Source organism: Pogoniulus pusillus, chromosome 11, assembly GCF_015220805.1.
Source record: "Pogoniulus pusillus isolate bPogPus1 chromosome 11, bPogPus1.pri, whole genome shotgun sequence".
Taxonomy (NCBI): domain Eukaryota; kingdom Metazoa; phylum Chordata; class Aves; order Piciformes; family Lybiidae; genus Pogoniulus; species Pogoniulus pusillus.
Window position 1 is genome coordinate 18010138 of NC_087274.1, and position 23406 is coordinate 18033543.

The 23406-nt window shown below is 53.0% G+C and overlaps 1 protein-coding gene across 7 annotated transcripts in view; it reads right to left on the reverse strand.

The window, feature by feature from the left end:
- The window catches only part of DCTN1 (dynactin subunit 1), a 61723-nt gene that overhangs the window by 33938 nt on the left and 4379 nt on the right, over window positions 1-23406 (reverse strand). For 3 of the 7 annotated variants that reach the window (XM_064151261.1, XM_064151260.1, XM_064151259.1), the window contains exons 1-5: window positions 20943-21204; window positions 13293-13541; window positions 11399-11477; window positions 9367-9398; window positions 5913-5933 (exon numbers count right to left, since the gene is read on the reverse strand). In XM_064151261.1, coding sequence (XP_064007331.1) covers window positions 5913-5933; window positions 9367-9398; window positions 11399-11477; window positions 13293-13541; window positions 20943-20975 — 414 coding nt within the window. In that variant the 5' untranslated portion in view covers window positions 20976-21204. Of the gene's footprint in view, window positions 1-5912; window positions 5934-9366; window positions 9399-11398; window positions 11478-13292; window positions 13542-20942; window positions 21205-23406 lie in introns of those variants that run through there. The other 4 variants (XM_064151264.1, XM_064151262.1, XM_064151263.1 and 1 more) reach the window with 3 other exon arrangements.

Consider the following 23406-nt stretch of genomic DNA (forward strand, 5'->3'; position numbering starts at 1 on the left):
CTGGACAAGCTGTCCCAGACCCCATCCAGACGAATCTTAACAGTGTCCCATGCTGGGGACTCCACCACTACCCTGGGGACATTATTCCAAGGTCTGATTATCCTTGTTGTGAACGATTTTCCTCTTGTGTTCAATCAGAACCTCCCCAGGAGTCACTTGTCCCCACCACTCCTTGTCTTCTCCATAGAAGTCTTCAGCTTTAAACACTGCAGCATGGTGAGGAGGCCTCCTCTGAGCTTTCTCTTCTCCAGGCTGAACAAACCCAACTCTCTCAGCCTTTCCCAGCTCTTTGTTTGTCTTGGCAGCCTTTCTCTGGACCCTCTTCAGCCTGTCCACAGCTTTTTTGTCCAGCAGGGACCAAAACTGAACACAGCATTCCAGAGGTAGCCTGACCAGTGCTGGGCAGAGTGGGACAATTCTCTTATCTCTGCTGGTGATGCCTCCAGCATCCTGTGCTCACTCACACTGAGCTGCTTGTCCATCCCCAGGGCTCTTTCCACAGAGCTGCTCCCTCACCAAGTAGATCCCAACGTGTGTCACACTCTTGATTGTCTTTTCCCAGGTGCAAGATCTTGCACTTGTCCTTGTTGAACCTCATCAGGTTCTTGCTAGCTCACTCTTCCAGCCCCTCCAGGTGGCTTTCCTTTCCAAAGTGTCCAACTTGTCCATCCAGTTAAGTGTCATCACTAAACTTCATCAGGGTATGCTTGATCCTCTTCATCCAGATCACCTGGGAAGATGTTAAGCAGTATTGGGCCCAACACTGACCCCTGAGGGATACCCACCAAAGCACAGGTGGGTTTCTGCAGCTTCCAGGCAGTTATCTCAGTCCCAGAAGCATCAGGAATTTTCAGGGTATGTGGCCAACTTAGAGACATTCTCAGCATTCCCCCTCCAGCAGCACCTCCTGGATCACAGACAGGATCACAGATCAAAGTGCTATTGGTATGGAGGATCTCCTGGTTGCACTGAAGAACTGGAGCCAGGTTAGTACCTTCCAACCCCTCCTGCTGCAGAAGACAATGGTGGTCAACCCCTGCCAAACACTCACCACAGAGCCCAGTGACCAAACCTCTCTGTGTTGAGGCCTTTCACCCCACCACTGCTGTGTCAGACTTGGGCATCTGCTGGGGAAACCAGGAGACAGTGATGGGCACTCCATGAAGCAGCCTGTGCTTTCTCCACCAGAGCAGGGACAAATGCTCCTTCTCCTGCTTCAGCTGCACCGCAAAGATGTGCAAGCTCTACCAAACACAGCAGGGTCCCCAGGCAACCTGCCAGCAGGACTTGAGAAGTGTCACAGAGGTGAGTTCAGACAACACAAGAGGCTGCTTCAACCTCTGAAAATTCCTGAAGTGCAAAAAGAAAGAAACTTGGCCATTTTAAACAGCTACAGAAGATAAACAACGAGGGAAGGAGATAAACACTGAAGGCAGATTGGTGTCTCCAGCATGAAGTCATACCCAGCTCTGGTGACACTGACCTCTGGGACTTACTCTGCATGACAGGCTGAAAAAAAAAGATTGTCCTCAAGAAAATGCCTCTGGTCCCACAGGAGTTTATCAAAACGAGGCAGATAAAGGTCTAATGAGCAGAGAGATTGCCAAATATCCAGGCCAAGAGCCAAGGGGAAGAGTTTAGGCAGCTTCTCAGAGGCGAAGCACTAAGGTGACCTGGCAGATTTCAGAAGTTAACCAGCTAAAGCAGTTCAGGAGTTCAGACACTGCAGCACTCTGCTGCAGACAGCTCCATGCAGCTCAGACCTGCCCCACGACTGCACAGAATCCCTGAATCCCAGCACGGTGGGGGTTAGAAGGGATCTCTGGACATCATCTAGTCCAAATCCTCTGCTACAGCAGGGTCACCTAGGACAGGCTGCCCAAGATCACAATGTCCAAGGGGGTCTGGAATCTCTCCACAGAAGGAGACTCCGCTATCTCTCTGGGCAGCCTGCTCCAGGACTCCAAAACCCTCTCAGCTAACAAGTTTTTCCTCATGGAACCTCCTGGGTTCCAATTTGTGGCCTGTTGCCCCTTGTCCTGTCACTGAGCACCACTGAAAAGCATCTGACCCCATCCTGTAGCTCCCCACCCTTCAGCTATTGATCAGCATTGATCAGATGCCCTCTGGGGCTGCTCTTCTCCAGGCTCAACAGCTCCAGGGCTCTCATCCCAGCCCCTCTCCCAGCACACCTCTCAGAAGCACAAGGATAAAATACAGTTTAGGGACAGGAAAAGCCTAGTGTGGGACTCTGGAGAGCTATGCTTGGAAACCCTTCAACGACATGTAAGAAGGCAGTGATCTGGGAGCCACACCAAGCAGCCAGCAGCTCTCAGCACACGGCAGATAAGAAGCTTGCTGAGTCTCACTGCAGCCTGTGCTGCTGCTGGGGTTAAGCCTGCCTCATTTGCCTGGTGCCACCAGCTTGTGGCGCCAGAAACTGCTCAGCTCCACAGGTTCCCTACTCCAGCCTTTGAGGAACAGCCACAGAACCCCCATGCTGCTGCCAGTTCCCCCCCACTGAGGCAGGGAGAACAGCCACAACAGCTTGAGAGTGGCCAAGAGGGACACCAGCCATGCACAGAGCAGTGTCCAGGTCCACTCAGTGCTCTCCGGGGGACATCTTCAGGTTTTATGAGCTAATCGGATCATTCCTTCCTTGAAAGGATTGAAAGGGCTTGGGTTGGCCTCCCTGCTCTAAAAAGAAACCATCTGGAGGCAGACTGCCCCCTGCCCTCAGCACCTGGCTGAAGAGCTCTGCTGCTGCTGCATGGAACCGGCTGCCACACGACCCAGCTAATGACCAGCACAGCAAACGACCAGGGCAGCAGAGGCTGCTGGAGCAGCCCTGGCACTCTGCAGAGGGACAGCAAGGCTGTCCTCCCCGTAGGACAAGAGGAAACAGCCTCAAGTTGTGCCAGGGCAGGTTTAGGTTGGACACGAGGAACAATTTCTTCCCTGAAAGGTTGTCAAGGCCCAGGGTAGTAGTGGAGTCCCCATCCCTGAAGGGGTTTCAAAGCCGTGGAGATGTGGTGCTAAGGGTTTAGTGGTGGCCTGGCAGTGCTGGGTTAGTGGACTCAACAACCTTCAAGGTCTTTTCCAACCTCACCAAATCCATCATTCTAAGGCACACAAGATACCTGCAGGAGCAACGAGGACACATCCAACACCCTGCACCATGTCACAGCTAAGAGGGGCCTCCAGCTTGGGGCAGCCCCAGAGATGACTCAATCCTTCCCTGAAGCCCCACAGCCACCCATGCCAACTGCATACTCCACACAACCAAAAGCAAAGGCTGGCAGAGCCACGACTACCTCCATGGCAGGAGATCCTACGTCACTGCTCTCAGTGAGCTGAGACAAAGCCGAGCAAGCTGAGAGGGGCAAGAGCTGGGAGGCTAAGGCCCATCTGGCACACAAAAGTCTCTCCATACGATGTCAGGCTATATTTAACATGCAAAGAGCCACCTTAAGCTGCTGAGCTGGGATTTATCTGCTAATCACGTTAGGTACTTTGTGATCACACCAGCGGGGCTGCGAGCTCCATGCGTGCAAGGGCAGGAGCAGCGAGGAGAGGGGAGGAGAGCTGCCAAGTTTGTTAAAAGGCAAACCAGTTGAAATCTGAGGTGACACCAGCAAAACCACAGCACTGACCTGTCCCTCTGAGAAGAGCTGTGATGTCCCCGTCCGGCCAGGAGGGGTTCTCTGAGCAGCTATTGTCACACAACCCCTGCCACTAACAGCAGCAGCTGAAGCTGGGAGCAGATGGCAGCACATATGGAACCTGCCATCAGCCCAACTGCCTGCAGACCATGGGGATGGGCAACTAAAGACACACAGCATCCAAAAGGAGGAGTTCTCCCCTTCCCATCAAGGGAAGGACAAACAGAAGGCAGGTCAGAGCTCCTGTGGAGCAGCAGCACTGACTGGGAGCTGGGCACTGCAGTGAGAGCTGCAAGCAAAGCCTGAGGCAGGTGGAGAGCTCAGATAAGAGGGGTCAGGAGGAGGAGACATCCAGGAACAGCCATTCTGGATTGCTCATCTGCAGTTCCTCGGAGCTTCTCCTTGTGCTTCTGCATTGCTCACCTGTGGACCTCCCAGGGATAAATGCTGCTGTTGGGATCATCCTTTCACCCCCAGGTCAAAACGAAAAGATCCACTCAAGACACCACCAAGGACTCAGCAGGTACGGTACTGCTTTCTCTCTTTTGCCTGTTCCATGTCTCAAGTGGTCAGCTTTGCTCTTCTCTTGGCAAGATTCCCAAGGCAGAAAAATGTTCACAGAGTCATGGAAAAGTTCTGATTGCAACAGATCTTTAAGATTATCAGGTTCAACCATGAACGCAGCACTGCCAGGTCACCACATGGCCCTCAGCACCACATCTTCGTGGCTCTGAAACCCCTCCAGGGATGGGGACTCCACCACTGCCCTGGGCAGTCTTGACAACCCTTTTGGGGAAGAAAGTGCTCCTCATGTCCACCCTAAACCTGCCCTGGTTCCTCATGTCCAACCTAAACCTGACCTATGTGCAACCTGAGGTTGCTTTCTCTTGCCCTGTCACTTGTTCCTCAGGAGAAAAGACCAACTCCCACCTGCCTCCAACCTCCTTTCAGGGAGCTGCAGAGAGCCAGAAGGTCTCCCCTCAGCCTCCTTTTCTCCAGACTGAACAACCCCAGTTCCCCAAAGCCTACAGACATGATGATTCTTTGCCAAGACCTTTGTAGTTTCAGTTGCCCTTGGTAATGAGCAATACAAAAGATGTTTGGCTTTGGCAAATGTGACAAACCAGCTGGTTGTGGCCTGATAAAATGTGAATTAAGGAAAAGAGAGAGAGGGAAGCAGGGAAAACTGGGCTGAGCTGTGACAGTCAGTCAGGTGGCAGAAGCAGCAATACCTGGGCTGGCTCCTCTGGTGTCCACAACTTACAGATGTGAACTCCAGGCAGATGTGCAGGACAATGCTGGGCACAGCTCACAGGTATAGAACAGAATCACAGACTGGCTTCGGCTGGAAGGGACCTTTAAAGTCATCCAGTCCAATACCCTGCAGCCAGCAGCGACGTCTGCAACTAAAGCAGGTTGCTCAGAACCCCAAACAACCTGACCTGGAATGGTTCCAACCACAAAGTATCAGCCACACAATCTCAGTCAGGGCCTCACCACCCTCAGTGTAAATCCAGTCTGAATCTCCCACTTTCAGTTTCAAACCATCACCCTTTGTCCTGTCACAACAGGCCCTGCTTTATGTCTGTCCCTGGCTTCATCACAGCCCCCTTTAAGCTCTGAAAGGCCACAAGAAGGTCTCCCTAGAGTCTTCTCTTCTCCAGACTGAACAATCTCAACTCTCCCAGCCTGGCCTCACAGCAGAATCCTTCCAGCCCTCACATCATTGCTGTGGCTTCCCTTGGCCCCACTCCAACAGGTCCCTGTCTGTGCTGAGGACTCCAGAGCTGTCCTTGGCACTGCAGGGGGCGCCTCAGCAGAGAGGAGCAGAATCCCCTCCCTGTCCCTTGTGTCCACGCTGCTGGAGATCAGCCCAAGTCACGGCTGGCTTCACAGTGACCAGCACCCAGCACCAGCTTGAAAACTCCACTGTGGTTAACTAGAAGAGCAGAAAACCTCCAAGCTGAGCACAAAGTTGGGCTGCAGGCCTCCCTACCTCCCTTGAACCACAATCCCACAGTGCAGCCTCTTCTGATCAAGCTGTGGTCTTGCCTGGGGAGCCCTGGCTTGGGGCTGCACTGACCTGGGAGCAAGCTGGGCAAGGTGAAGGGGAGCACATGCAGCGAGCAAACATGCAACGGCGTGATGGAGGAGAGCAGCAATGAGTGACAATGAGCTGGAATGCACTGGAGGGCTTCATGCGGCCTGGGGACTTGGCAAGACATGGATTAAGTGTCATAAAAGCAGCACCTTTTTGGGTTTCGCTCCACGCTGCATGAAGAGGGAATAAAAGAGCACAGAGTTAGAGCTCCCAGCAGAGCGAGAGCAGAGAGCAGCATCTGCTGCCTGCTCCCACACAGCCACTCCCAGAGCCAGCTGCTCACCAGGAAAACAGGCCTCAGCTCTGAAGAGAGACCATCAGAGAGGAGAATGCATTCAAGGCGAATTTAAACAACTGCTAAAGAGAGGAAAGCAGAACCCAGGGCTTGTTTCAAAGCCTCTCTTGTTTAGGAGCTTTACTCCAGTGTGTTTGCTTCACCTTCCTCTGCTCCAGCACAGGATCTTTTCAGGTGCCAGGACACAGTCCAAGGAAAACAGAAGGGAGTGACTGGTGGCCACCAGCACTTGGAAAGAAGAGTTGACCGATGTGCTTAGGGATGTCTGAGTAGGAAGGCTCCCATCCCAACCCCACCTCTCACACACACCGCTCCCCTTGGATCAGGCAGTGCCAAGGGAAGAAGGGGCAGGATCCAAGTGTGTGATTTTCCATGTGTTTTGTGGGTGCACTTCTACACCCCCCCAGGTCACACAGGCTGCTCACAGCTCACCAGTACCAAAGCATTTTTGCTTTCAAAATGCAATTCTTGATGACACCAAAGTAAAGCCCTGCATTGCCTGCTGCCCTGAGAATGATTTCTCACAGAAGCTTACATTTGTGCCCGTAAGAAATTACATTTCACCCAAAGCAGGCTGGAAACCTCCTCCAGTTTGGGCTGAAATGCTGGTAAAGTGGCTCAAAGCACTTTTCCAGCACCCCTTGTCCATGTCTATGCAGCAGCTCCTGGGAGGAGCAGCAGAATCCTGGGAAGCAAACTTCGCCTGCTGCTCTCACAAGGGGCAGAAGATAAATCTCTGTGTGTCCATCGTGGTGGCACCACTCAGGTCACCTGCAGGAGCTGGGCACACCTCCAACACTGTCTGGAAGGTGGCAGGGTGTTCATTTTGAGCTCCAGTGTTTTCCATAAGGATAAACCAGCCTGGGTACTCCAGAACACGGCAGCACATCAGGCAGCAGCATCCCCAGCCCAGAGCAGTACCAAGCTCCATCCACCAATACCTTCTGCTTCCATCGGTGGCCAGCACCAAATTCCCTTGAGCAGAAACAAAACCCAACCAAGTGTTTCTTATGGCCAGGAGGTCTGCTCAGTACTGAACCTGGGGTTTCACTCTTGTCACTCAGAAGTGAGGAAATGCCAAATTCAAGCCTGCCTCTGTACCCATCAGCCCTTCCTCTTTCTGTAGGCAACATTCTAGACTTTCTGTTTCCCCCACAACCCATCCTGCACTAAATGAGCACTGATTCCATCACTTCTCCTCCTGCCACTGCTCATCACTGCTCTGGAGCTTGCTTTTTTTTTTTCCTTTGCACAGACCCCAGCAACTCATGAACTAATTGCAGGTTATCATTAAAGCAGGAGAGCAAACATTACACATCACAGGCAGACTTCACCAGGGGAGAAGGTGCTGCTGATGCCAGAGCCTTGCTGTGGAAAAGGCTGATCCCATCAGGAAAGTAATACCCCACACAGCAAGAAATCTTCCAAAGCCCTTTCAGGGTTGGGGGGGGATCTCTCCTTCACCCTCTGCTTGGGCAGCCAGTTCCTGAGCACCTGAGCATGGCTGACCCCAGTGCTGGTCCATCACCCATCCCCAGCTGTGGCCAGATGCCAACACTGCATGGCGTAAGCAGGACCCACACACGGCCCAGCAGCAACGCGGGGATGAGTCCTCCCATTCCTGGTCATTATCTGAACCTTCACAGCAGGACAGCAGGCTCACAAAGGTGCCCTAACACCCAACCACAGGTGTCACATAACACACAGAGGCCTCTTCTCTCCAGATAAGCTCTTTGCTGTCCCACAGCTGACCATGCACAAGATGGACCAGCCTGTCCCTGAAAAACTTCCCAAAGCACTCACAAGCCTACAGATGAGTAGGATGGACCCACCCGTCCCTGAAAAGCTTCCCAAAGAACTCAGAAACCTACAGGTGAGCAGAATGGACCAGCCAGTCACTGACAGACTTCCCAAAGCACTCACAAGCCTACAGATGAGCAGGATGGACCAGCCTGTCCCTGACAGACTTCCCAAAGCACTCACAAGCCTACAGATGAGCAGGATGGACCAGCCTGTCCCTGACAGACTTCCCAAAGCACTCACAAGCCTACAGGCACCAAGCACTACCATGGCCATCCGGGGGTTTTAACCTGAATTACCTACTTAATTTTGCTCCTCTGGGGTCAGAAGCATTTGGAGAGGGGTACCTTCTCCAGTCCTCTATTCCTTAGGGAATATCCATCCTATCTGGACACAACATGACCTCATTTATGGATTCCTGGTTACAAAACCTCAAAATGCCTTTTTCTTCCTAGAGCCATGACCTCCAACTGTAGTTCTTTGAACAGGGAACACCTCCTGAAGTACTGGTGAGCAGAAAGAATCATCCCAGAACCTGCACTTGATGCCACTTAGAAGGAAGGCTGTAGCTACCTCCTCTGCCAAGTCCACTCACCCATGTCCACTTGGTATTAAAAGTCTCCAGGTCATGCAATGCCTGATTTTCAGAGCTAAAGCTTTGCTTCTTCTTAAAAACCAGGACAGCTCCTGAACTGCCACCACAGCCACCTTGTACTAGAGGAACTGAATGGGTCAGGACAACTCAAATTGGTAACACAAAATGGCAAAGTCTTCCTCTTTCCTTTGCTTGTGCTCACCAACAGCACTGTGCGTGTCACTCAGATCAAAACCCTGCTGGCATGAGAGCTGCCACCTGCTGACTTCACACGAGAGGTCTCTGAAGTAGCTACAAGTCCACCTTGGTTGGGAACGAACAAGAAGCCTTAGAGCTACATGGCATAGCATAGGAGGAATGGAACACTTCTCTGTCAGCCACACGCACAAGCCAGAGAAAGCACATTTCAGAGATCTCAAGGAACATGGAACATTCTTCTTGCAGGATCTCAGGGCTGCCAGTGAAGGGGGAGCAGCCTCGAGGTGTGCAGGGGGTTAATGATGCAATATTCACTGAACTGAGGTAAAAAAAATCTGTGACACAGGAAGCTGCTCTGGGGGTTACTCCTCACTATCTTCGTGATTTCTGGTCATCATTTGACAATTACTTTTCATACAGCCCTGCTTCCACAGCTTCTAGATGAAATCTGCTTCACCAGGGGCATTTTTATTGCAGCCTTGGAATGAAAGGGAGTAAGGAAGAGACAGGCTGGCAAAATCTTGTCCTTTGTGTGTTTGGAGGGAGGGTGATCTGGAGGGGGTGCCCACAAGGCTGAAAAAATGGAGCTTCTAGAAGTGATAAAAGTGAATGGGAAGTCACAGAACAGGATGTTCACTCCTGCCTCTTCCACTACTTGCAGCTCACAAAGGGGATGTGTTTTGGAGCCTGGGGAATATCTCAGCCCAGCACTCACCAGTTTGCTGGCTTTGGCAGCGTCCAGGGAATCTGCAAAGGAAAACAGAAACAGCACAGTGAGCCTGGGGAGGGTGTGACCTGCATACATAGTGTCTGCAGCCCAAAGAAAAGAGTTCCTGACACCTTCTGAGGGCAGCAAGGAGCGGGGTGAAGCAGGAAGCAGAGGTGGCACAGCGGGGCATGGGCTGAGGGAACAGGGACTCCCTTATTACGCTTGCTGGCAGAGCCTGAGGAAGCCAAAGGCTCAAACACGTGTGTCAGAACTAGGTCAGGCTCTGCTGCTTCTCCTGAGCTGAGTTACTGCAATTCAGGGAACCTGAGTCACCATCAGAGTGTTTAGAAGGAAGTGCACAGCAGCCTGGAAGTCCACATGACCAGAGCTGGATGCCAAACGGGCATCTAACATCAGTAGCAACAGAAATACAGCTCCAGAGACCCCTCAGGCAGCACAATACATAGCTTCATCCCACTCTGTGTGTGGAATCTGCACTAGCACAAGGTACATGTACAGAAGAGCATGCAGAAACACTCCCAGAACAGTCAGCCACAGCTCTGCTCTCCATCTCATCCCAGGGAAACTCCCAACATTGGGAATCCACAGCCCTAATCACAGTGAGGCCACATCTGGAGTACTGGATCCTCTGTTCCTCCTCTGTTCAAGAAAGACAGGGAGCTACTGCACAGAGTCCACATGAGGCTACAAAGATGCTGAAGGGACTCAGAGCATCTCTGTGAGGGGGAGAGGCTGAGACCTCTGGGCCTGTAGAGCCTGGAGAAGAGCAGTCCCAGAGGGGATCTGAGCAATGCTCAGGAACAGCTAAAGTGTGGGGGCAAGAGGATGAGGACAGACTCTTGTCAGTGGTGCTCAGGGACAGGGCAAGGGGCATTGGGTACAAACTGGAACTCAGGAGGTTCCATTTGAACATGAAGAAAAACTTCTTTTGCTGTGAGAGTGAAGCCCTGGCTCAGACTGCCCAGGGAGGCTGTGGAGTCTCCTTCTCTGCAGGGATTCCAAATTTACCTGGACTCTGTGATCCTGATCAACCTGATCTACTTGAACTTGTCCCTGCTCCCTGCAGGGTGGTTGAAGTAGGTGGCTTTTGAAGGTCTCCCCAACCCAAACCAGTTTATGACTCTGTGGTTTCCAACTGTGCCACTGATCACCCCAACAGCAGGTGCTGCACAAGCATCTCACAAATAAGAACCAGGAACCACCTTCACTGCACACCTCTCAGCCCTCTACCAGTCTGGGAGAGGAAGAAGTTGGACCCAAAGGGAAGCAATGTCTGCGCCACCCACCGCAGTCAGACTGCAGCAGCTGGCACTGCTGTTCCCATGGAAACCCCTGGCAGGCAGCCACAGCCCAGCACCCACAGCCTGCCACTGAGCAGCAGCAGGGCCAGCACCAAACCTGCCTGCCTGGGCTCACAGTGAGACCCCACAGTGAGGGTCTAGAGCACAAATCTTGAGAGGAGCAGCTGAAGGAACTGGGGCCGGTCAGCCTGCAGAAAAGGAGGCTGAGAGGAGACCTTCTGTCTCTCTACACCTCCTCGAAAGGAGGTTCAAGCCAGGTGGGGGTTGGTCTCTTCTCCCAGGGAACAAGCAACAGGATGAGAGGAATCTGCATCGAGTTGTGCCCAAGGAAATTTATGTTGGACAGAACAATTTCATCCCCAAAAGGGTTGTGAAACCCTGGCCCATGCTGCCCAGGGCAGTGGTGGAATCCCCATCCCTGGAGGGGTTTCAAAGCCATGGAGATGTGATGCTGAGGGCCGTGGTCCAGTGGTGACCTGGAAGTGCTGGGCTAAGGATTGGACTTGACGATCTTAAAGGTAAGCCCTGGCACATGTGACATGGGGATGGAGGCCTGGCACACCCAACACAGGGACAGGGCCTTGGGATAGCCACTGTCACCCCTCAAGATCTGCACCCACCTCCCCAGTGTGGGAACTCCCTGCTCAACAGTGGTACCTCATCTGGTCCTGACCACGGGACAGATAAGGTGTTGGGGTTCCCCAGACCAGACGTACCTCTTTTGGGGACTTTCAAGGCAGCTGATTCTGGTGTTTCTGGGGATGTTGTATCAGCTCCATCTTCAAAGATCTGGATCTGGAAAAAGCAAACCCACTATTATCACCAAAAAAAACAAAGCAAAGTGTGACCAGCAAACAGGCCTCTGCTAGAGGCAGGGGCAGACAGAGCTGACTGCAATTTTTTTGCACAGCTCAAGCTCACCTACCCAACCACTCTCCTTCCACAGGCTTCAGACTGTTTATTACCACAGGGAATTAAAAAAATCAAAACTCAGGGTTTGAGAGCCCCAAATATCTCTAACAGCTCCACAGACACTCTGCAGAGCTACCAACTCAAAAACCCTGCTCTGACAGCAGGTTCAGCTACTGACAGCAGCTTTGGTCTTCATGTGGTCTTAGCAAAGGCTGATTTAAAACTCTCTCTTCATAAGAGAAGAGCTCTTCCAACAAATCAAGCAGCTTCAGTGACTCAGAACGCAGTAGAGCAGGGTTTGGTTGGGGTTGTTTCGTTTGCCCAGCTTACCAGAGCAGCCCAGGAGGCAGAGGCAGGAACACCTCCAGGTTTGAGCCACCTGAAGCTATCTAAGGGTTTAGGATTTTCTCTCTGTTAACTATTTTCCAACATATCTTTGCTTGATACATGCAGAAAACAAGGTGGGAAAGGGTTAGATTGCTTGTGAGAACCATCCTCCACCTCAGAAGATCAGCATCACCTAGGCTGCTGCAGACAAGTATTGGTCCTCTCCATTCTGTCTCAACCTCAAGCCTGAAAGTTCAGTTTAAAAATAATAGGAATCTGTAGGTGTCAGTGGCAGTTTCTGGTTTGTGTGGTCTTGGAGCTCCCCATCAGGCACAAAATGTGCTGTTGTGGGACAATTTTGTCCCCAAAAGGGTTGTCAAAGCCTGGCCCAGGCTGCCCAGGGCAGTGGTGAAGTCCCCATTCTTGGAGGGATCTCAAAGTCATGGAGATTTGGTGCTGAGTGCCATGGTTCAGTGGTGACCCATCAGTGCTGGGTTAAAGGTTGGACTGTAACGATCTCAAAGGTCTTTTCCAACCTAACCTATCTTAGGATCCTATCACTCTGCTGATAAGATGCTACCAGGTGGAACTCAACCCAGTCATTTCATAGCAAAAGGAATGGAGAACCTGAATGTCTCTCACTGTGACACTGTGCCCAGAGAAGGGCCCCATGGATGATCAGAGGGCTGGAGCATCTCTCCTGTGGAGACAGGCTGAGAATTGGGGTTGTTCAGTCTGGAGAAGAGAAGGCTCCTAAGAGGCCTCATTCACAGGCTCACAGGAGGTCAGGGGTTGGAAGGATGCAAGGAGATCAGTGAGTCCAACCCCGTGCCAGAGCACACAGGAACACATCCAGACAGGCCTTGAAAGGTTTCAGAGAAAGAGACTCCACAGCCTCTCTGGGCAGCCTGTGCCACTGCTCTAGGACCCTTACAGTCAACAAGTTCCCCCTTGTGTAGAGCTGGAACCTCCTGTGCTGCAGCTTCCATCCTTGTCCTATTGCAGGGAGCAAGTGAGCAGAGCCTGTCCCCCCACCCCTGACCCCCAGCCCTTGGATATTTGTAAACATTTATTAAATCCCCTCTCAGTGGCTCCTCATTGTGGCCTTCCAGCATCTGAAGGGGGCTACAGGAAAGCTGGGGAGGGACTTTTTAGGTTGTCAGGTAGTGCTAGCACTGGGGGGAATGGAGCAAAAGTAGAAGCGGGTAGGTTCAGACTGGATGTTAGGAAGAAGTTTTTCACCAAGAGGGTGGTGAGACACTGGCACAGCTCTGAGTCTGGCAGCAAAGGAAACTGCTTTTATGCACCCCAGGCCGGGCTCAGAGGGACCCAAGCGGCGCCGCAGCGGGCGGTGGCAGGAGAGCAGCGTACCTGGGACTGGCGCACGAAGATGCCATGGTTCTCCTCGCAGGTGAAGTACTTCTTGCCCTGCACGGTGCCATCGTTCTTGCCCTTGGCTTCATCCAGGATGACACCGACCCACTTCCCCGTGGCAAAAAGCGTGGCACCCACATAAGCCACGGTGCCGCGGTGCCCCTTCCCGATGACCTCAACCCTGGAGCCCACCTTGAGGGGCTTGCTGCTGGCTTCCACGCTCATCCTGGGGCCGGTGCTGGACGCCTGCAGCAGAAAGGGGAGACACAGAGGGTTAAACACAGCAGGGATGGACAGACAGACAGAGTCACAGCTTGGATGTTGAGGTCTCACTCCCTTCCAGTCCCCTCAAGCCCTGTGGGGCTACCCACAGCCCTGGGATCAGCCCCCATCCACCTCCATCATTGCTTTCTGTTCAGGAGCCAGCAAAAGTAAGTCCTTGCATTACATCTGCCAAAAGGAATCACAAACCCCAGCAAAACCACCATCAGCTGCTCCTCTTCAGTGTTTGAGAGACACAAAACGACCACCAACTGCATTTCTTCAGATCACTGAGTCCAACCTTAACCCAGGTCACCACTAAGCCATGTCCCTCAGTACCACATCCCCACAGTTTGAAACTCATCCAGGGATGGAAGCTCCATTCCTGGGCAGTCTGGGCCAGGTCGTGACAACCCTCAAGGCAAAGAAATTGCTCCTCATATCCAACCTAAACTTGCCCTGGTGCAATTGGAGGTTGTTTTCTCTTGGCCTGTTACTTGTTCCTTGGGAGAGGAGAGCAACCCCACGAGTGGATTTGGAAGGGATCTTTAAAGACCATCCAGCCCACTGCCTGCAGTGAGCATGAGGAGTTTGAAGCATCCTCATCATAAACATCAATCTAAATTCCAGCATGCATCACTCCATCAGATCGTGGCCAAGCTGCTGAGGACCACGGTTTAGTGGTGACCTGGCAAGGGCTGGGTTCATGACTAGACCTGGACGATCTTTTTAACTCCTTACAAAGTAACCCTACTCCAACTGCCCCTCCCCAAATGGCCTGCAAAAGGCCACTGCTTTTGGACCCAGTTAGGGCAGGGGAATGTGCGGATGCCTCACTAAGCTCAAGTCCCGCAGCTCAGCCCAACCAGGGCTGCCCTCACAAAGGTCTCACACAGGGCATGCTGGCACTGACATCACTCCCTTTGTCACCAGGCCTGTTCATTGGGTATGAAATATTTCAGTTTGATGGTTGCTGGGCTCTGTTTCAGTATAAGAATGAACTCTTTATCCAGAGGGGAACAGAAGGTGGCCTTCAAGCCCACACTGTGGCAGAATGCAGCTGAGGCTGACAGACGTGGAGACAAACCCCAAGACAGCAGCCAGACACCAAAGGAGGTTCCAGTGGCTGCAGTTCATATGGAGAACTAGGGGTGTTCAGAAAGTTCTTGGCTGGCACACATGGAGACCTGAATTACTGCTGCTGGAACCACCACTGCAAGGTCATCACTATACCATGGCCCTCAGCACCACATCTCCATGGCTTTAAAACCCCTCTGGGGATGGGGACTCCACCACTGCCCTGGGCAGCCTGGGCTAGACTTTGACAGCCCTTCTGGGGAAGAAAATATTCCTCATGTCCAGCCTGAGCCTCCCCTGGCACAACTTGAGACCATTTCCTCTCATTCTATCGCTTGTTCCCTGGGAGAAGAAACTGACCTCCACCTGGCTCCAACCTCCTTTCAAGAAGTTGTAGAGCCTGAGAAAGTCTCCCCTCCACCTCCTTTTCTGGGCAGTGGGACATTTCTCAGGTAACTTCTGTGCTCCTGCAACAGCACTGCTGGGACAGGAGCACAGCCAGCGAAGCAGAGCAGAAACAAAACACTGGTGCCAGAATGAATATGGAGAGCACAACCACACCACTGAGGAGGCAGCCAGGGCAGGGACCAGCAGAAAAAAAGGCCAGGGAGATGTTCGAGGAGGAGCAGAGCATGAAGCAGCCTCTCAGCTGCACCAAGTGGGACAAAACAAAGAGTCCCTGAGCACAGAATCATTTTGGTTGGAAGTGAACAGAACAGGCTTCCCTCTGGTTAGACCAAATGATCCTCAAGGTCCTACCCAAGGTGTGATTCGAGCAGTCAATGATTTCGGATTTGTTCCACAGCATCAGTCTGGAGAGTGGCAGCAGAGAAAGTGGCCTCAAAACTCTTTGATTTCACCCTTCCTGATGCAGCAGCATCACGTTTGGTGCTGTGGGCTGCAAGCTCTCTGCAGTCTGGTGGCTGAGGGACGACTTCTTTTCCCTGCTTCCCTCCCTTCCAAAGTGCAACAGGAGTAAAAGCAAGTATCAGCAGTAACCAAAACCCCTGGATTTTTAAACAGTGGGCTTCAGGACCTAGCACAGCTCCACACTGCAGATTTCCTGATCACAAAGGCAATTCAGGAGGTTCCTGATGTCCTCCTCTGCAGCTTCTTGCAAGAAGAACATGGAACTGTTGGAGCAAGTCCCAAAGAGGCCACGAAGATGTTCAGAGGGCTGCAGCACCTCTGCTATAAGGATAGGCTACAAGAGCTGGGGCTCTGCAGCCTGGAGAAGAGAAGGCTTCGAGGAGACCTTGGAGTGGCCTTCCAGTATCTGAAGGGGACCTACAGAAGAGCTGGGGAGGGACTATTGACAAGGTCTTGTAATGACAGGATGAGGAGGAGTGGGTTTAAACTGGCAGAGGGGAGATGTAGACTGGATATTAGGAAGAAGTTCTTTACAGTGGGGATAGTGAGATACTGGCACAGGTTGCCCAGGGAGGTTGTGGATGCTCCCTCCCTGGAGGTGTTCAAGGCCAGGTTGGATGAGGCCTTGAGTGACCTCTTCTAGTGGGAGGTGTCCCTGCCTATAGCAGAGGATTTGGAACTGGATGATCTTTGAGGTCCCTTCCAACCTAAACCATTCTATGATTCTCACCCACTGACTGCCAACCTCTTCCAGTGATCCTTCCCACACTGTCTGTCAAGTGGGTTTTGATGTGGCTGCAGACAGAGGCTCACCAAGGAAAGGGCATCCAGCAGAGCTGGAGTTGAGGAGCCTGCTAAGCCAGACTGGCTAGTCTAGGGCAATTGCTGATGGAGCCACAGCAGCAGAGGGTACTGCTGGCCTCCCAGCACTGCTCTCCTCCTCACCAGCACTCACAGAAATTCCCCAGGGAAGCAGATCTGGGGCTTCACACAGAAAAAGAATTTCCTGCTATTTTTAAACCACCAAAGCTCTTTGGGTCACATCTGGCAAATTCTGCAAGACAGAGCAGGCAGAGCATCTTTGTTCCTTGCACAACCATCTGCAGAGACCACTAACAAGTGGGTGCAGATTAACAAGTGACCTGCCCCTGTCCTGGTAGGAATTTCCACCACATCTCACTTGTGATATCTGGGGACAGACTTTTGAGCAGGGCCTGCTATGACAGGCCAAGGGATGATGGTTAGAAACTGAAAGAGGGAGATTCAGGCTAGAGAGAAGGAAGAAATGTTCTACACTGAGGGTGGTGAGACCCTGGCTCAGGCTGACCAGAGAGGTGGTAGATGCCCCACACTTGGAACCATTCCAGGTCAGGTTGTCTAGGGCTCTGAGCAGCCTACCCTAGTTGTAGATATCCCTGCTGGCTGCAGTGGGGTTGGACTGGATGAGATTTCAAGATCACAGAACAGTTTGGGTTGGAAGGGACCCTAAAGACCAACCAGTTCCAAACCCTGTTCCATGAGCAGGGACACCATTCACTAGACCACATCCAGCCTGGCCTTGAAGATTCCTTCTGCCTTAAGACATGTCATGATTCTTTATGCTCCAGCACTGATTTCCTGCCACCGTGACTCCTGCCCATGCACTGGTTTAGAAGATAAGACCTTTTCCTGCACCAAACCACTCTAAGATGCCATCAAGCCATGGTAGCAGAAGAAAATTAACCCCAGTCCTCACTGAAAAGGCAAATAAAGCCACCACACAGCTCAGTGCCTGGAAGGCCTTTTGCAACTCAGTCCTGGCATCAGAAGAGCCTCTGCTCTGCAGAGGGAAGATCAAAAAAGGCAGGTAGATGTCTCCAGTTTCCCCCACCAGGACCAAATCTGCAGTACAGGATTCTTCTCTGTAAGTGCACAGAGTGAAATAATTGACATCACCAAAGCCAGAAACACGACATTAAGCAGCTACCTCACATGAAATGAGAAATCCGTGTGCTCTGACACCAGCTGCAGCAGCTGTGTTCTGTCCCCCTGCTCACACAGACCAACCCCACAGGGGATCCCCAGGGCAGCACACAGGGAGGCAGCAGAGATCCAAGAGCAGCAGAAACAGCCAGGAACATGGGCCCACCACACCAGCCATCAGCACCACTCATGGGCCCACCACACCAGCCATCAGCACCGGTGCCCAGCAGGACACTCTCAGAGCAGGAGGCTCAGGAGGCTCATCCAGCCTGGGAGGACCTCGGAGTTGCTCCTTGTCCTGCCAGCTGGGCACATAAGAGCACAGCTGGAGAAGAAACATCCTCAGAGCAAGGAGCAAGCCAAAGAGGACCTTGCTCTGCATAACTGCCTGCCTGGCACCACTGAGAGTTGGCACTGTCCCATTGTTACCACCACTTAAAGCATGGCACATGTTCACAGACCATTTCTGCCCTAGGAAGGCCACAGCTGAAGTACAGGGTCCAGCTCTGGGCTCCCCAGTTTGAAAAAAAAATACTGCAGAGAGTCCAGCAGAGGCTACAAAGCTGCTGAGGGGCCTGAAGCACCTCTGAGGAGCAAAAGGTGAGAGCCCTGAGGCTGCTGAGCTGGAAAAGAGCAGCCGCAGAAGGGATCTGATGGTGCTCAGCAAAAGCTAAAGGGTAGGGGGCAAGAGGATGGGGACAAACTCTTTCCAGTGGTGCCCAGGAACAGGACCAGGGGCAATGGCTATAAACTGGAACCCAGAATGTTCCATGAAGAGAAATTTCTTTGCTGTGAGGGTGCTGGAGCTCTGGAGCAGGCTGCCCAGAGAGGTTGTGGAGTCTCTTTCTCTGGAGAGATTCCAAACCCCCTTATACATTGTGATCCTGAGTGAGTCTGTTTCAGCAGAGGGTCCCTTCCAACCTCCACTATGTTGGCATTCTGGGATTTCCTCAGCTATTTGAAGACATTGGTGATCAGTCACTGAAAAACAGACACATTTCCAAGGGACTTGATGTGTGACTCAAGTGTGACTTGGGACACCACCAAGTGATGTCTGAGCACGATGGTCTCCACGTTTTGCTCTGTTACAGCAAACAACCCAAGGAACATTCAGCATCTTCCTTCCATGGGGACACCTCCCTCTCAGGCAGTTCTGACTAACTGAACCTCAAAGTGTCACTCACAGCACAGATCAAAAGTTTCAGGCAAATCTCATACACAGCAACCACGTCTGACAAGCTCCCATGGTGAGATTCACCACCACAGGTTAAAACACTCCTGGCCTCAAACTGAAGAGGTGGAGTAAGGAAAGACTTGGAGATAGTTCCAGCTTCTGTTTCAAGCCTGGTCACCTCCAAACCCTACAGACAGATGAGGATTACCCTGGGATTAAGAGCAGACCCATCACCTGGTGACACTGAAGAGGCAGCTGCCATTGTATCCAGCAGATTCAGAGCAAGTCTGCCACTGCTGGACTGGCAGATGGCCCAGGATGAAGTGCCCACCACAGTGCTGGATTCATCCTTCTCAAGGCTGAGAAGTAAGACATCAAATGCAGATGGTTTGGGAGTTTCTGAACACAATGACAGCACCCACAGCACTGCTGGACAACCATGTCCCTAAAACCCTTGGCATGGTCACCACGGCAACAGCCCCAGCGCAGTGTTGGTCACTGTGGTACTGCCTGATACCAAAGTGCACTTGGCAGCAAAAGGCCAGTTGGGCTCTTCAGAGCTGCCATCCTGCCCCACCAAAGCCCATGGAATCACTTCATGGTTGTCTGAGCATAGAATCACAGAACTGCTTTGGTTGAGAGAGACCTTTAAGCTCATCAAGGCCAACCCTTATCCCAGCACTGCCAGATCACCACTAAATCATGGCCCTCAGCACTACATTTACACAGCTTTGAAACCCTCCAGGGATGGGAACTCCACCAGTGCCGTGGGTGGCCTGGGCCAGGCGTTGACAATCCTTCTGAGGAAGAAACTGTTCCTCATGTTCAACCTAAACCTCCCCTGGGGCAACTTGAGGCTGTTTGCTCTTCTCCTGTCATTTGTTCCTTGAAAGAAGACACCAACCTGTACCTGACTCCAATCTCCTTTCAGGGAGCTATAGCAAGCCAGAAGGTCTCAGCTTCCTTTTCTCCAGGCTGAACAACCCCAGGTCCATCAGCTGCTCCTCACAAGATTTGTGCTCTGGACCCTTCCCCAGCTTCACTGCTCTTCTCTGGACTGGCCACACTGCAGCACCTCTGTGTCCTTGCAGTGAGGGCCCAGCACTGAATGCAGAGAGCAGGACAGAGCTGCCAAGATTCAGCTGAGATTCCAGCTCCTTCCCTCTTCTCCCTACACTAATGACAGCCACGTTCAGGTGACACAGAGTCCAGAAGGCTCCAGCAGCTTTCAAGCCACCGCAGACATCCCCTCCCAGCCCAGAGGAGCATCTGCAGGCACATCTCCACACTTTGACCCTGCACAGAGTGGGCAAAACAACTTCCCAGCCACAGGCTGTCATCACCAGCCCTCAGCCTGTCTCTGTTCAGCAGCCAAAGCAAAAATCCCTTTAACTGGGGGCCAAACCACACACACCCCACCAGTGATGGGCTTGGTGTGGTGACACAAGCCCCATGCCCACGCTGGCAGAGCAAGGGCTGGTCATACACCCCCATGGACGATTCTGGGACAGCCCCCGTTCTGGATGCAACCCCAGCGTGATGGGGACGGTGGCAGGAAGGGGTCTGCACCTCCAGCTGTGCCAAAGCGCAGCCCTCCTGCCTCTGGAGTCACAAAGCCCTCGCCAAGCTGGCAAGTAAAAGAGACATTGAAAACAGTCCCCAGAGCAGCAAGGGTCTGGGACACAATTGTCACCACACCAGCCAGGAGCAAGGCGACAAAGACAGCAGCTGGGCAGCGCGGCCTGGCAGCAGGGCCGGTGCCCGGTGCTGTGCCCGGTGCCGTGCCCGCCGCACCGCCCAGGGTTAACTGCAATACGGTAAAACCTGGAAATGGTTGTCAGGCACTCGGAAGCTCAGCACCTCACCGTGCAGCCTGGAAAACAAGCACAGGGGGAGGAAAAAAAAAAAACACAAACCCAAAAGCAACCCAACCCACGCTGCAGAAAGGAAAACAAACCCCAAGCTTTGTGCTGAGGAGCCACAGGAGGGTTCCTCCACCGGCAAGCCCCGAGCTGGGGCCTGCCTGCCTGCCTGCTCTCCATCCCCGGCAAAGGCAGCCTAACTCCCAGCAAAAGCACAGGCTGGCAGAACGCAGCCTGTGTGTCCAACCACCCCCCCTCCACCCAACAGACACAGTCAGGCATGAGGAGATGAAATCCCAGGCCCAGGAAAGCCCAGGGAACACAATCTCCATTTCAGCACGCCGCCAGCTCTGTTTTCCCCTGCGCCAGCGTCACCATGCAGCACCAGATCACCTCCCAGCAGCACCAGGAGTTTGCCAGCAAGTTTGCCCCGCAGCTTACCCGGCTGTACGTGTGTCTCTTGCTCTGGGCCATGCTGCTTGCTGGCTCCTCTCTTTATTTTAAAGATGTATTCTTTGTAGCTGATTCTCTCCCTTCATGGCCAGCAGGGATTCAGCAGAGCTCGCTTCACGTTCCTGCCCATCAAATCATCCCCGGTGTGCCCGGCCGGGCGCTGCCGGCTGGCACAGGCAGGGGGGAAAGCCCTTTTCTGGATGAGGATTCTTACTAGAGGATACACAGAAATCCAGCCCGGCTGATGGAGCCTACTCTGCGCTAGTGCTGCTCCAGACTTGTCACCAGCACTGCTGGGTCCTAACGCTCCCCGGCTGCCGGTGGAGCTGCAGGACCAGCAGCAGTCGGCGTTGGCACAGCCACAGCCACGGCACAGCCACTTGGCATGGACAACGCTCGCCCACCCGAGTGAAGGAAGGACAAAAGAAAGGACAAAAGGCGCTGGGAAGCATAAAGCCTCCCGTAGCTGCCCTGCTGTGTGTAGGGGATATCCTGATTTCCTCCCACCCAGAGTTGACCAAGAGGCACCCAGCCAGTGCCACGGCCAGGCTCAGGGTGCCCCCCCGGTCCTCTTGCTAAGCACCAAGTCTTGCCCACACTAGCCATGACTTGCTCCTCCCAGGCCCCCATCACCACATGGCAAAGTTTAAGGAGAAATAATGCCACGATCACGGAATTCCCAAACCCCATGGCAGTGGGGCTGGGAGGCACTTCTGGCGATCATCCACCCCACCCCACCTGCTACAGCAGGGGCACCCACAGCAGCCTGCTCAGGACCACAACGTCCAGGTGGGTTTGGAATCTCTGCAGAGAAGGAGACTCCACAACCTCTCTGGGCAGCCTGAACCTGGGCTCCAGCACCCTCATAGCAGAAGAAGCTTCTCGTGGAACTTCCTAGGTTCCACTTTGTATCCTCTTGCCCCCTGTCCTGTCACTGGGCACCACCGAAAAGAGTCTGGCCCCATCCTCTTGCCCCTCACCCTTTAGCTTTTGATCAGCATTGATCAGATCCCCTCTGGGGCTGCTCTTCTCCAGGCTCTCAGCCCCAGGGCTCTCAGCCTTTGCCCCTCACAGAGCTGCTCCAGGCCTCTCAGCATCCTTGCAGCCTTCAATGGACTCTCTCCAGTAGTTGCCTGACTCTTGAACTGGAAAGCCCAGGATAAGACCCAGAACTCTAGATGTGGCCTTCCTAGGGCAGAGCAGAGAGAGAAGAGAACATCCCTCGACCTGCTGGCCACAGTCTTCTTCATGCACCCCAACACAGGTTCTCTCCCCAACACCCCATGCTCAGCTCCCCCGCTGAGGTGAGCATACAGCCACAGCGCGGTCAGCTGCAGGCACGGAGCCCAAACAGTTAACGAGGGGCACTTTTTAAATCAATAATTGTTCTTCCCCGGGTTGATCTGAATAGGAGCCTAATTAAAGTCATCAGCCCCTCTTCTCAGAGCCGTCTGCAGCGTTAATTGCTGCCTGTGAAATGCTGAGCCCGGCTTTGGCAAGCCACCCAGTCCAGCCACCTCCTCCAGGGCTGGGAGACATCAGCACCCACCAGCAGCCTGGAACTTTATGCCCTGACACCATCCCCAGCACAGCAGCAGCCGTGGCTGTTCCCAAAAAACAGGGACTGCATCCTGATTTTTTGCCTGCTTGTGCCGTAGGTTTTGCACTGGATTGCAGTGACCACAACAAAGGTGAGGAACCACCTGGAGAGGAAAAAATCAACCTCATCAAGAGGTGTTGAGGTTGCAACTGCATGGGGAGATTACAGTGAGGGTGGTGAAACACTGGAACGGGTTGCCCAGGGAGGCTGTGGATGCTCCCTCCCAAGTGGCATTCAAGACTAGGTTAGATGAGACCTGGAGCAACCTGTTCTAGTGGGAGGTGTCCCTGCCTGTGGCACAGGGTTGGAACTAGATGAGCCTTGAGGTCCCTTCCAACCTAAACCATTCTATGATTCTATAAGTTCTGGACAGAATTGTGGAATTGTTTAGGTGGGAAGAGACCTTTAAGATCATCAAGTCCAACCCTTAACCCGGCATTGCCAGGTCACCACCAAACTCTGTCCCTCATCAGCATATCTACACAGCTTTGAAACCCCTGCAGGGATGGGGACTCCACCACTGCCCTGGGCAGCCTGGGCCAGGCCTTGGCAACCCTCAAGCAAGAGCTAAAGGGGTGGGGGCAAGAGGATGCAGCCAGACTCTTCTCAGTGGTGCCTAGTGACAGAATACGGGCGATGGGCGTTCTCCGTAGGGAGAAAGTTCTTTGCCATGAGGGTGCTGGAGCCCTGGACCAGGATGCCCAGAGCTCCAGAGGACTAGGCTGCTCCAGCTAGACTGCGACCCCCACACCCACCAGCACTGTCCCATAAACTTCATGCTTCTCACATGTCCCTGACACAAAGTGCCCCCTCTTATATTCAGATCACGATCTTTGTGGGGCACGGAGCATC